Here is a 15,309-nt window from a genome sequence, read left to right on the forward strand (position 1 = left end):
CGTGTGTGTGTGTGTGTGTGTGTGTGTGTGTGTATTTACCAGAGTAAAACTGTGTTGTTATACTGAAAAGTCTGGCAATAAAAGCCTACTCGTACCTGAAGCTTTGTCCTGCCGTCCTCTGTGCTCCACCCACACCTCAGAGAGCTCTACACTCAACTTTTGGCTTTACTAATATTTTCAAGTTTAGACCAGAGTTCTGCCAACTTGAATCTTCTTGTTCACCTAATTATGAGATCCTTGTGATGCAAACGATGACGTTTCTACTTCAGTGCCATATATTTCTACCTTCAACAAACACAGAAATTGTTGTTGAATAAACGTACAATTCTTAATCCTTAAAAATTGTGCATCAATTAGATTAATTCAAAATGTCTAACATACAGTGTCTTTGACTTCATTGGACAAACAGCACAAGTCGAGGACAAATATAATCTGGAAAATATGGTCATTTCACATAAAAGTATATTTGGCAAAAACTTTCTCAAACACTCCAGAGAAGTGCATTTCACACTCTCAGACTCGCCTAAACCGAGTCCTGCTACTTTTAGTTACCTGGCATTTAGACAAACTGAAACTGTCTACAATTTATGTGCAAGTTAAAAGGAGACAGTGTGTGTGTGTGTGTGTGTGTGTGTGTGTGTGTGTGTGTGTGTGTTTTCTCAGTCGCTCTCCAAATGCTTTCACAAAATGTCAAGATCAGAGCATGAAAGCCAAGGCCCCCATTCAGCGAGCAGAGAGAACGATATCAAAGCGTTCTTCTTTCTCCCTCTTTGAGCCTCTCAAAGGGAAAAAAACTGTCCTCTTTCCATCTTCCTCTCTCTTTTTCCCTCCCTCTGTCCCCCCAGAGGCTTTTGAGTTCCCATCTCCATAGTTGACATTGATAGTGTGACCTCTGTTGAAGATAAAAGAAAACTTGAGGCTGCCTGCATTAGAGATCCCACCCCCTCAACACACCTTTCTTTCTCTCTCTCTCTCTCTCTCGCTCCCTCACCTGCTCTTTCCAAACGAGTACAAACGTATGGGCCTCTCTTTCTTGGGCTCTCTTTGAGGAGTGGCGGGAAAGAGCATATTCAAAGACACACACACACACACACACACAAAGGCAAGGGCAGCTCAGATGTCGCAGCAAATGAGTGTTTAGCTTCACAGACACGCCAGGAGGGAAAGGTGGTGGTTTATATTGTACATTTCTGCTCATTACTTCAGCAGACTTGAGCTCGTTCAAGAACATATGCATGTCAATATATAATGGAAAAATAAGGATGTTTCTTATTCAAACTACTTTCTTTAATGTAAAAGAAATGAGGACCTCCAAGATACATGGGTTAGAGCACTTAGTGAGCAGCTGTAATACTTTCTGTACTAAAACACCTCATTTAACTCAACGACTTAATTATCAAAGCGTAGGTGATTTTAATCAAGGCACGCTAGTAACATGAGATCAGAAAGTGTAACATCTTGGTCCTCGAGGACTGCCTTTGGGAAACACAGGGAAAAGGGAAATGAAGGAAGGGTCTTAATTGGACTCTATCTTGGTTTTTTTCACTGAGCGTTCATTAGGTGTGTGCTGATATTACATTTTTATACTACAATAATTGCCGAGCTGTCAAGTCTGACCTGATTCTGTCCCTGATCAACCGTCATACAACCCTGTCTACTGTATGTCGTGGTTTAACCCTATTTACAAACCGCTTTCCTTATATGGTCAGTGTTTCCTAGTATTTAATTCATCGCACTCATTTATCCCTATTTACAAACTGTTTTCCTTATATGGTCAGTGTTTCCTAGTAGTCAATTCATCGCACCCATTTATCCCTATTTACAAACCGTTTTCCTTATATGGTCAGTGTTTCCTAGTAGTCAATTCATCGCACCCATTTATCCCTATTTACAAACCATTTTCCTTATATGGTCAGTGTTTCCTAGTATTTAATTCATCGCACTCATTTATTCCTATTTACAAACCATTTTCCTTATATGGTCAGTGTTTCCTAGTATTTAATTCATCGCACTCATTCATCCCTATTTACAAACCGTTTTCCTTATATGGTCAGTGTTTCCTAGTAGTCAATTCATCGCACCCATTTATCTCTATTTACAAACCATTTTCCTTATATGGTCAGTGTTTCCTAGTAGTCAATTCATCGCACCCATTTATCCCTATTTACAAACCGCTTTCCTTATGGTCATTTTTTCCTAGTAGTCAATTCACTGAACTCATTTATCCCTATTTACAAACTGCTTTCCTTATATAGTCAGTGTTTCCTAGTAGTCAATTAATCAAACCCATTTCTTAGGTTATATTTAATCAGTTTGTCTGTATAGGTAAAATATAGCCTACTGTACTGCTATTATATGTATATAAACTGCATTAATAAACTGTGGTTTTACAAGTCATGCTGTTTTTCTAGTGTCAAGTTTAAACTCTTCTTGGTTTTGATGCCTACATGGAACTTCAGGTTCTCCAGTTTCCTCCTCACTCCCAAAAACATACCAGTAGGTGGACGAGTGAAAAGAATTTGCCCCAGGTGTGAATGTGTTTGTGATGCCTGGCAATGGACTGGCATCCATCCAGGTTGTATTCCTACAATCTCTTCTCAAACACTCACATCTTTTTATTGAGGTTTATGAAAAGTTTCATGACATTGCAAACAAATTACTATGTTTATCAGTAGTTGTTACACCTGAGGCACCAATTCAATCTGCGATGCGTGTGCTGATAATGACTTTTAAGATATACTGCAGGAGGGTGACTATGTATAGCATTTATGGGCAACTTTCGTGTCCCATTTGGTCTAAAAGTATAAAGTCTTCTAAGGTGCTTTATTGAATGCAGCATCCCATAATTTCCTTCATGGGAGTTCCAGAAAAGTTGAAAAAAAAAAAAACAGGCAGACAGAACTGTTACTCAGCTTACAATGTTACAATGGTTCCACTTAATCACAGAAATCATAATGTGGTACAGTAATATCATAAACCATGATGAAGCGCTAGCCAAGATTTACAGTATGAAAAAAAATTAACGCAATTTCTTTTCCCCAATTTTCAAGGATCTCTCATCAAATGACTCCGGTTCAGCACTGAATTCGCCTTTGCTGATATGAATACTGCCTTTACATTCGTCCAAACTAAGGAGACCTTTCAAATGGGACTCTGGACGTGCAAAAATATTACCCAAAAACTTATCAAAAAGCTTATCTAGGCATCCTCGTTCTGACTGGAATGTAGCGGTCATGACAATGTGTCACTGAACATTAAGATCTATCATATAACCAATTGTGGGCACAAGTCTATTGTTAACATGCCTGATTCTGCATTACCTGTGTGAGACATGATTCCTGTGGACATGAGTCCAGAGACGGAGTGGGGCAGGATGTGAGGACTCTCAGGGGACGTCACACTCTGGGTTCTTTTCGGAGGGCGGCCAGGTCGCGAGCTGAAAAGCAGAGAACACAGAGCTAGTTCAATTCAATTGCCTGTACTGAATACGAGTGTGATCTGAAACTATTGTGCTGCAGGGACAAAAGAGATCAGGTGTATCAAAGGGCAGAACACGTTAATACCATCCTTCACGCACACATTTTCACACACACACACAGTCTGATTCTTTTATTTGGATTAGTATGAAGTGTCCTGATATCAAGGATCATAACAAAGTCTCGGGAATAAATAGAAAACCAGGCCTTGATTTTATATGTAAATGTCCTGACATGTAAATATACATGTATACAGTTGAGAGAGAGTGTGAGAGAGAGAGAGAGAGAGAGAGAGAGAGAGAGAGAGAGAGAGAGAGAGAGAGAGACTTGGACAGATTCACAATGCAGAGTAAGCGTCAGTAAATGCTCTCAAGGACATTCACCGTTCTGCCGTCTCTCTCTTTTTCCAGTAATTAGATCACACAGTAGACTCATCTGCCTTTTCCACAATCAGCCATTTTTCCCTCATGAATTATTGATACCATGCGCCTCGTTACCTGCTCCTCGGCATTCACGCACTTCATCTGAATTCGAGTTTACACACGGCAAGATCAGCTCTCTGCTTAACGCAGTGACCTGGATTTCTTCTCTCATTACTCATACTCACCTCATTTATAGCTCGCCTGTTGGATATGAGATAAAAAGTGACAATTAGGTTAGCTGGCTAGCTAACAGTTTCTCACAAGTTGACACTTGACTCAGATGTCAAAGCATTAACGCTTCCTCTTTATCCACTTCTTTTATGTCCTTAGATACAGAATTTAATGAATGACTGATAACATTTTAGCATGTTTTCTGTGGTAAAAAGCAAAGCTAAAAAAAAATCTTCCTAGCTAGCTAATATATTAATATACTAGCTAGCAAACATAATATACTAGCCAACAAACAATTTCTCACTTACACTAAACGCACTCCATCATCTTAGACATGTCTGTGGGATGAAGGCAAACGGTCTTTACAAGGGAACGGACAAACCATCTACTATCTGTACTTTGACAGAGTTCATCACAACACCGTAATTATGAAACTGATAAACATACCGGTAGGACTCTGACCTGAACTGGTGCTACAGGTAGCTGATTTTATCTCCAATAGAAGACAGCATGTACGTTACCGCGGGTCCCTTTCCGATGGAATATTTGTCTTGTGGTGTGGCGCAAGGAACCTTACTTGGGCCCCATCCTATTTCTTGTACTTATTGATGATGCCGCAGGTAATGCCACCAATCCAGTGTGGAAATACGTGGACGACATGAACCTGCTGGAAACAAGAATTCTGCGCCAACCTTCCACTTTACAGTCTGACCTAGATGAATTGGTTCTGTGGTCAGATAGGAATCGCATGCTTTTAAATATTAGTAAATGCTTTGCCATGCATGTTACTTTCTGTCGGAATACGCCATCACTGCCACTATTACAGATCAATAATATTCCCTTAGCTGTCGTTCCATGTCTGAAGATGCTTGGTCTTTATGTCCAGTCAAACCTTCAATGGGACGAACAAGTGAAACAGATGGTTGGGAAAGCGCCAGGAAACTGTATCTCCTCAAACAAATTAGGAAGTTTAATATCTCTCAAGGTGATTTGACACCCATCTACACAGCGTATATTAGACCAATCCTAGAGTATGCAGTCCCTGTCTGGTCTTCTGGAATCACAAAAACTCAAGCAAACAAACTTGAACGTATCCAGAAACGGGCTTGGAGAATAATCTTGGGTATGACATACACAGGGTATGCCTCAGCATTACAACATCTTGGACTGACATCACTAGTTGAGAGGAGAGAACAGTTGTGCCTGAAATTTGCTAGATCACTGTTGAAGTCGGACTTCAGAGACTGGCTGCCACCAGCCAGATCACAGATAACTAATCAGAACACTAGAAATAACCAGAAACTGGACTGTCTCAAAATACGAACAAATAGATATAAGAATTCTCCCATACCTTACATGTGTCATCTCATTAACAAATATGGATTTTGATCTATTTTCATGTCACTTGTTTTTATTATTATATATAGTCCTCTAATGTAAAATTATATGTTTAAAATCGTTGTAGTGATGTTGCAATAAGTTATTTTAGTACATAACGACTGCTATCGATGCTTTTAATGATTAAATTTGTTCTTAATATTGATTTTAATGTAAATTGATCGCAATTCAGTGTTAATTCACTGCGATGTATCAATAAAGACATTTTGAATCTTGAAGTTATCTTCTTTAGTTTTGTACTGGAGCTATAAGGCTAATGTAGCTAACATCTCATAGCTTAGCATTGTGCAAATCAAATCAACGCTCACCGCTAACTGTATCGAGTTGTTCAATATCTTAAAGAGGCCTGCTAATATGATTCCTGACTTATCTATAACAAACAAATGTAGCAATGCTAACAAATACGCTAACAGTAGTATCATTTTGATTCACTTTTTCCTCAGCACGGTTTGTTTTTATGCTAGCATAAAATATTGATTTTAATGGAAATTGATCGCAATTCAGTGTTAATTCACTGCGATGTATCAATAAAGACATCTTGAATCTTGAAGTTGTTTTCTTTAGTTTTGTACTGGAGCTATAAGGCTAATGTAGCATAGCTTAGCACTGTGCAAATCAAATCAACGCTCACCGCTAACTGTATCGAGTTGTTCAATATCTTAAAGAGGCCTGCTAATATGATTCCTGACTTATCTATAACAAACAAATGTAGCAATGCTAACAAATACGCTAACAGTAGTATCATTTTGATTCACTTTTTCCTCAGCACGGTTCGTTTTTATGCTAGCATAAAATATTGATTTTAATGTAAATTGATCGCAATTCAGTGTTAATTCACTGGGATGTATCAATAAAGACATCTTGAATCTTGAAGTTGTTTTCTTTAGTTTTGTACTGGAGCTATAAGGCTAATGTAGCATAGCTTAGCATTGTGCAAATCAAATCAACGCTCACCGCTAACTGTATCGAGTTGTTCAATATCTTAAAGAGGCCTGCTAATATGATTCCTGACTTATCTATAACAAACAAATGTAGCAATGCTAACAAATACGCTAACAGTAGTATCATTTTGATTCACTTTTTCCTCAGCATGGTTTGTTTTTATGCTAGCATAAAATATTGATTTTAATGTAAATTGATCGCAATTCAGTGTTAATTCACTGCGATGTATCAATAAAGACATCTTGAATCTTGAAGTTGTTTTCTTTAGTTTTGTACTGGAGCTATAAGGCTAATGTAGCATAGCTTAGCATTGTGCAAATCAAATCAACGCTCACCGCTAACTGTATCGAGTTGTTCAATATCTTAAAGAGGCCTGCTAATATGATTCCTGACTTATCTATAACAAACAAATGTAGCAATGCTAACAAATACGCTAACAGTAGTATCATTTTGATTCACTTTTTCCTCAGCACGGTTTGTTTTTATGCTAGCATAAAATATTGATTTTAATGTAAATTGATCGCAATTCAGTGTTAATTCACTGCGATGTATCAATAAAGACATCTTGAATCTTGAAGTTGTTTTCTTTAGTTTTGTACTGGAGCTATAAGGCTAATGTAGCATAGCTTAGCACTGTGCAAATCAAATCAACGCTCACCGCTAACTGTATCGAGTTGTTCAATATCTTAAAGAGGCCTGCTAATATGATTCCTGACTTATCTATAACAAATCAGTGTAGCAATGCTAAGAAATATGCTAACAGTAGTATCATTTTGATTCACTTTTTCCTCAGCACGGTTTGTTTTTATGCTAGCATAAAATATTGATTTTAATGTAAATTGATCGCAATTCAGTGTTAATTCACTGCGATGTATCAATAAAGACATCTTGAATCTTGAAGTTGTTTTCTTTAGTTTTGTACTGGAGCTATAAGGCTAATGTAGCATAGCTTAGCATTGTGCAAATCAAATCAACGCTCACCGCTAACTGTATCGAGTTGTTCAATATCTTAAAGAGGCCTGCTAATATGATTCCTGACTTATCTATAACAAACAAATGTAGCAATGCTAACAAATACACTAACAGTAGTATCATTTTAATTCACTTTTTCCTCAGCACGGTTTGTTTTTATGCTAGCATCATACTTAGGTAGGAGTTTGATGTACATGTTGACTGTTTCAAAGCAGATGATAATATAGTTCCAGTTTCTTTTTATATATTAAACCGTTTAATGTTCAAATACTACACGGGCCAATAAAGACAAGCTGTAAGGATTTAGACATGAGTTTTTCACTTTGTTAGCTAAATTAGCCTCATAGCCAAAGAAGCAATCTTAACTACTTTTTGCGTAAGTGAAAATCTGCGGACGTTTAATTTTTTGCAAACTGTTTCTTTAAAACAAACACTCAGTGAACATCCATACGGGCTGTAGCTCATAGTCCACCACACACGCACGCGTGCACGCACTGCAAGAGCCAATCATCCCTCATAAAATATTAAGCTCTCCACCATTTGCCCTTTCAAAATCTCCCTCTCACCGCTCCTTAATTGTTCCGTTTCTTTATCTGTCTGCCGCAGAGAGTAAATAAATGAACAAAATAGCTTTTTCTTAATGGCAGCGAGTGACCTTTTAAACTGTAAGGGAGGATTATGACAGGTTTAGCTCTTTCACCTCATCTTATCCACAACTCATACTGCCACAGAACACTGTGTTGTACAGTATCACAATAATTATGTATACATTTTTAGCATGGGATGTCTTAGCAAAGAGCTAAGAAAAGGTCCAAACAGGTCGACACAAAGCGCATACACTACAAAAACCTTTTTTTTTTTAGTACAAATGGTGTTATAGATTTTTATTTTATAAATTGTGCATTATCAAGTCAGGACAAAAACATTTTAGATTTCCAATCATTACTTTTCTAAAAAAAAAAACGTTACAGAAAAGTATTTGTATGTCAGGAAAGAAAGCAGCATATTACACAAGAAACCACTTTTCAAGCCAAAAACATAATGAAAGCTGCTGAGTTTTATTGCAAAAAATAAGAAGCAAGTGTGGCAGTCAAAATCTCAAGAAGAACTGTGCAAGACGCTCAGTAAAACTTACGGCTCATTTCCTCCGCCAACTTTGCTGGGGGAGATTATGTTTTCTCCTCCATTTGTTGGTTTGTTTGCCTGTTCCCAACATAGCTCCAAAAGTAGTAAACAGATTTTTGATGAAATTTTTATTAAAGGTGAACCATGGGCCAAAGAACAATTGATTAGATGTTGATGCAAATCCAGATATGTATGTGGATACAGGATTTTTTTTTGTCTTTTCCCAACGTAACTCAAAAAGTAGCGAATGGATTTGGATAAAATTTGGTGGACAGCTTTAGTATTATCCTAGGTTCAAGTGATTTGATTTTGACGTTGATAATATGTAGCGATGCTCCAATAACTTAATTGGATTTCAATGGAAAAACAGAGACTTATAAATGATCGTCTTTTTCTACAAGATTCAACACGAATAAATATCGATTTCACAAGAGAACTTGAACCATATTTTAGAACAGGACGATTACACCACTGATTTAATTATCGACAAGTGTCTGCTAGAATAAACGCACATAAAAACTCATTTTTTATTTGGACTATTCCAGTACGGAATCAATTGCCAGCCTGCGTTTTGAATGCATAACATGTTTTGAGATGTAAAGAGCAGGCTACATCTTTTATTAGATGCGTATAATCAGAAAAAATAGTCTGATATTAATTATATTTCATTAATATTTCACACTACTGTTAACATTCTGCTTGTAAATTTATATGATTTATTTATTATTATACTGCTAGACTGCCAATCCTAGGATTAGCTATGCTATAATTAAGCACTAAATAAAATAAACTGAAACTGTGGTTTGGTGGAGGTAAACCACAGCGTGCCCTTCTAGTTTCCTTATAAAACTGTATAGATTATACTTGGGACTACTGTTTAAGAAAAAAAAAGCAAAGGGTCATCATGCCAAATATTGAGTGTTTAGTTTATTACTGTTGACTGCATGTGGTAATGTGTTTCTTTTAAGTAAAAAGAACCAATTTCATTATTTTCAAAGTCATCTTTACTTTACAGCATTTCTTTGCATGCGCCGAAGACATTAGCCCAGTACTGTATAACAGGATAAGTCGAGTAGTTAGGTCATCTTTTGTTCAAGACATGTGTGCTGTTCTCATATAACATATCAGATTATCAAATACAACCCCATTTCTCTCCATGCCCTTTTCCCTGTAGCACTAAGCCTTAAATGTGAGATATCATATTATTTTCAGGTGTTTTTTTTAATTATTATTCCAGAGTGTCTATGAAACACTTTTTAAGATTGTTTTTACTCTGAAAAAACATGGATAACTAAATTAATGAATTGTTAATGTAGAGTGCTTTTTTCAACAGAAACCATCCAAACATTAATATTCATAAGCAGACCACTGGTTGGTGCTGATTAATATTCATTTGCTGATGTGTAAAATTTCAGCAGTGAGCCTGTAATTAATGCAGCATATGATGAAGAAGACGAGCAAAATATTTAAGATGCTTCAACGGGAACAGCATAGCTGGAGAAATCAGCAAGGTAATGTTAGCTTAGGTCAGTACACAGTCAGGGGTGGCACAGTTGTGTAGTGGTTAGCACTGTCGCCTCACAGCAAGAAGGTTCTGGGTTCGAGCCCAGTGGCCAACGGGGGGCCTTTCTGTGTGGAGTTTGCATGTTCTCCCCATGTCTGTGTGGGTTTCCTCCGGGTGCTCCAGTTTCCCCCACAGTTCAAAGACATGCAGTTAGGTTAACATGGGGCGGCCTTGGGCTGAAGTGCCCTTGAGCAAGGTACCTGACCCCTAACTGCTCCCCGGGTGCTGTAGTATGGCTGCTCACTGCTCTGGGTGTGTGTGTATGTGTGTATGCGTTCACTGCTTCAGATGGGTGAAATCCAGAGGATAAATTTCACTGTGCTTGAGTGTGCATGTGACAAATAAAGGCTTCTTCTGCTTCTTCTACACGAGCTTGCTTACTCAAGGTAAAGAGAAGCATTTTGCAAGTCATTACAAGCAGACATTATCTCATCTCATCTCATTATCTCTAGCCGCTTTATCCTTCTACAGGGTCGCAGACAAGCTGGAGCCTATCCCAGCTGACTACGGGCGAAAGGCGGGGTACACCCTGGACAAGTCGCCAGGTCATCACAGGGCTGACACATAGACACAGACAACCATTCACACTCACATTCACACCTACGGTCAATTTAGAGTCACCAGTTAACCTAACCTGCATGTCTTTGGACTGTGGGGGAAACCGGAGCACCCGGAGGAAACCCACGCGGACACGGGGAGAACATGCAAACTCCACACAGAAAGGCCCTCGCCAGCCCCGGGGCTCGAACCCAGGACCTTCTTGCTGTGAGGCGACAGCGCTAACCACTACACCACCGTGCCGCCCGCAGACATTATCACCGAAATCAATTTCATGTTAAAAAAAAGGAGCTGAAAGTGAACTTTAAGCATGAAGAGTTTTGATTTTGCACCAAGAACGGCACATTTTCCCAAGATTCTTTCCAGCTAATTTTAAATTTGTTGAATTTTTCAGGTTCTTTGGATAGTAACTTTACTAGACAATTCTTTACTAGAACCACTGATAAGAAGGAAACACTAAGTAGAAGCTTTAATAGTTTCACTTAAGGAAGAAGCCTTGAGGAAAAGAACCCTAATGTTAGCTTGAATCACATTGCTCCGACCAAATTTGTACTGTACACCGTTCAAAAAACCGGTTCTTTGGTGGGTAAATGGTTCTTGCTTTCTATCTCATCTCATCTCATCTCATTATCTGTAGCCGCTTTATCCTGTTCTACAGGGCTGCAGGCAAGCTGGAGCCTATCCCAGCTGACTACGGGCGAAAGGCGGGGTACACCCTGGACAAGTCGCCAGGTGCTTTCTATCTGGAACCTTTTCTGAAACGGAGGCTCTTTTGCAGAAGTTTGAAGGGTTCCTGATAATCAAACTGAGGAGGTTTTTAGTATTTAATAGAAGCTTTGTGAGCCTTACATGTATTATGCACCAGTGAGCCAGTCACAGTAGAGTATGTAAATAATATGCAAATCAGTAGTCTCCCATGTGACATCTTGAGGTCTTGACTATCGTGTAAAAATAGAGAAGATTGTTTTCAGAAGAAACCGCACTAAGTGCAGATGTTGCTGCAACTTATTATAGCCTAAACACCACCAAATCCAGAAATATTTCACAGGACAACCCTTTTAGCACAAGCACATCCACAGTTATGCAAACACACACACGCACACATTTTAGCAGCGCAAACATATCCGTCACATCAATGCAAACTGATGCTGCTTGACTTTCTGTTAATGTTGTAATCATGAGGAGTTATTACTGTATCAGTGCTAATAAAAGAACACAGGCTCTCCACAGCACCCACACACATGCACTATACTCTTTCTTTTCAGAAGTGAGCTGGACACCTAATGGCATTTTTAATCATTCCTAATGGGCAGCATTTTAATTAAACCCATACTGACGGCACCAGATTAAATGTGGCTTTAATCCGAACCACGCAAATGACTAGCTCCGGGAAGCGCAAAGCCTGATCGTCAGGGATGATATAATTCTCGCCATAATAAAAGCAAATATAAAGTATTAATTGTGCCTCCTTTGGTTAACAAAATGGACATGATTTTTATCGATGTCACTGCCGTAGAAAGTTCATCTGACTGATGCATGGATGGGAAAATGCAATAAACAGGGGATTTCATCAGAAAGAGAGAGAGAGAGAGAGAGAGAGAGAGAGAGAGAGAGAGAGAACAAAAATGTAACTTAGCACTCAGGGTGCCTTTGAGGACATTTAATTAAAATCTAATCCCACATTCATTAAGGCTCCCATAAATTAAGCTGTCATTCATAAGATTTATGGATTCTCATTTGCATACACCACAATTCATCAATTACAAAGGTATGAAAGGGGGCACAACACCCTGTGGGCTGCCCACTGCCTGGCAAACAACAGAGAGAGAGAGAGAGAGAGAGAGAGAGAGAGAGAGAGAGAGAGAGAGAGAGGAGAACAGCAGGCTGTCAAGTTCCTTCTTAATCTAATTGTGTTGGAAACCCCTGGCAAATACTGTCTGCCGTCGCCCATATGCACCTTTCAATTCTGCACTGCTCGCACTTCAAATGTGCTCTCCTCATACGGTCACGGGTGCCAAGACAGATGGCACAGATCTTAAAGAACCCCTGAATGTGTCATTTTAAACGTTTTAAATAATTTATGTAAAATAATAAACTGGTTAATATGTTTTCATACTTAGGACACTCAGTGGCCGACACCTTTATCCACATTAAAAATTCAAGTATCTACAAATATGCATAAATATGCTAACTGGATCCGCCCACGTGTGAATCAAAATAGTGAAATGAATAGATGAATGCTTTTAAACTAGCTCACATTTGTCACTGTTAGACACAAGCTGAATTTCTGTATCTGAGTTTAGCCAAGTTTCACATTCTAATATTCTGAGCCCAATTCTCAGAAAGTGTTGATTAATTAAATAATATTGGCTGGTGTTGAGTGGCGTATCGGATATATTCCATTCAGCTAGCATGATACTGAATGAGTTGAAGGCAAGTTCAATATCATGCTAGCTGAATGGAATATATCTGATAGACCACAAAAAAAGCCAGCCAATATTATTATTTTTTCCCCCCACACACATTCCTTTCAGGTGTTCAATGCGTCTTTCTCTTTCAAAATTCTCTCAAAATTTTCCGTATTTAACAACGCAAACCTGGCAGCCATGTTTGTTTACAAATTCTCACATTCGCTTACCAGTGCGGAAGTTTTACGTCTCCAACATGTGACATCATGTTGTCTTGACAACCATGCAATATCGTAAACCATATTCAATGCTCATTCTCCATTGGGCAGAGTGACGTAATACACATAGGATAAGCGATATGCTAACAATACAGTGTCTTGCAAAAGTATTCATCCCCCTTGGTGTTTGTCCTGTTTTGTCGCATTACAAGCTGGAATTAAAATGGATTTTTGGGGGGTTAGCACCATTTGATTTACACAGCATACCTATCACTTTAAAGGTGAAAATTGTTGTTTTATTGTGACACAAACAATAATTAAGATGAAAAAACAGAAATCTAGCGTGTGCATAGGTATTCACCCCCTTTCGTATGAAACCCCTAAATAAGAGCTGGTCCAACCAATTCACCTCATAAGTCACATAATTAGTTGATTAAGATCCACCTGTGTGCAATCAAAGTATCACATGATCTGTCACATGATGTCTGGATAAATAAACCTGTTCTGGAAGGACCCTGACTCTGCAACACGACTAAGCAAGCAACATGAAAACCAAGGAGCCTCCAAACAGGTCAGAGACAAAGTTGTGGAGAAGTATAGATCAGGGTTGGGTCATAAAAAACATCCCAGGGAGCTCCATTAAATCCATTACAGCAAAATGGAAAGAATATGGCACCACTACAAACCTGACAAGAGAAGGCCACCCACCAAAATTCACAGACTGGGCAAGGTGGGCATTAATCAGAGATGCAACAAAGACACCAAAGATAACACTGAAGGAGCTACAAAGATCCACAGTGGAGATGGGAGTATCTGTCCATAGGACCGCTTTAAGCCGTACACTCCACAGAGTGGGGCTTTATGGAAGAGTGGCCAGAAAAAAAGTCAATGCTTAAGAAAACACGTTTGGAGTTTGCCCAACAGCATGTGGCAGACTCCCCAAACACATGGAAGAAGATTCTCTGGTCAAATGAGACTAAAATTGATCTTTTTGGCCATCATGGGAAACGCCATGTGTGGCACAAACCCAGCACCCTGAGAACACCATTCCTACAGTGAAGCATGATGGTGGCAGCATCATACTGTGGGGATATTTCTCATCTGCAGGGACAGGAAAGCTGGTCAGGACTGAAGGAAAGATGGATGGCACTAAATTCCGGGCAATTCTGGAGGAAAACCTGTTTGAGTCAGCCAGAGGTTTGAGATTGGGATGAAGGTTCACGTTCCAGCAGGATAATGACCCTAAGCATACTGCTAAAGCTACACTGGAGTGGTTTAAAGGGAAACATTTAAATGTCTTGGAATGGCCTAATCAAAGCCCAGACCTCAATCCAATTGAAAATCTGTGGCATAACTTGAAGATTGCTGTACACCAAAGCAACCCATTTAACTTGAAGAAGTTGGAGCAGTTTTGCCTTGAGGAACGGGCAAAAATCCCAATGGCTAGATGTGCTAAGATAATAGAGGCATAGCCCAAGAGACTTGCAGCTGTAATTGCAGCAAAAAGTGGCTATACCTATGTACACTCCAGATTTTTGTTTTTTCATCTTAATTATTGTTTGTGTCACAATAAAACAACAATTTTCACCTTTAAAGTGGTAGGCATGTTGTGTAAATCAAATGGTGCTAACCCCCCAAAAATCAATTTTAATTCCAGCTTGGAATGCGACAAAACAGGACAAACACAAAAGGGGGATGAATACTTTTGCAAGACACTGTATTGTATGCTATCAAACCAAATGAATGAAACCCGCTTGAAGGGAATAGAATACATGTTTTTATTCCATCGACAAAGTGTCCTGTATGTATAATAATTTTCTATAATGGCAGCTATGACACGAGTTTGGGCTCCAAGTTTTATATTAATGCACTCATTCTAACATGTTTCTGTTGTAACAACTTACACAAGGAATTGTAATTCAAATTGGTGATATGATGTTTTCTGTATGGAGATGTTTATTTTTGGAAAGAGTGTCCAGTGTAAGTGCTTTGTAACAATCAGACTTAAGGTTGTAAGTTAAAAGTTGTTTCCTGACTTGGCCATGTCTTGGAATG

The 15,309-nt window shown here is 38.8% G+C and overlaps 1 protein-coding gene across 3 annotated transcripts in view; it reads right to left on the reverse strand.

Annotated features, from left to right (window-relative positions):
• The window catches only part of dachc (dachshund c), a 176,805-nt gene that overhangs the window by 103,724 nt on the left and 57,772 nt on the right, over positions 1 to 15,309 (reverse strand). For all 3 annotated transcript variants that reach the window (XM_060898954.1, XM_060898953.1, XM_060898952.1), the window contains exon 2: positions 3,321 to 3,436. In XM_060898954.1, coding sequence (XP_060754937.1) covers positions 3,321 to 3,436 — 116 coding nt within the window. The remainder of the gene's footprint in view (positions 1 to 3,320; positions 3,437 to 15,309) is intronic.

The sequence above is a fragment of the Neoarius graeffei genome, chromosome 18, assembly GCF_027579695.1.
Source record: "Neoarius graeffei isolate fNeoGra1 chromosome 18, fNeoGra1.pri, whole genome shotgun sequence".
NCBI classification, from domain to species: domain Eukaryota; kingdom Metazoa; phylum Chordata; class Actinopteri; order Siluriformes; family Ariidae; genus Neoarius; species Neoarius graeffei.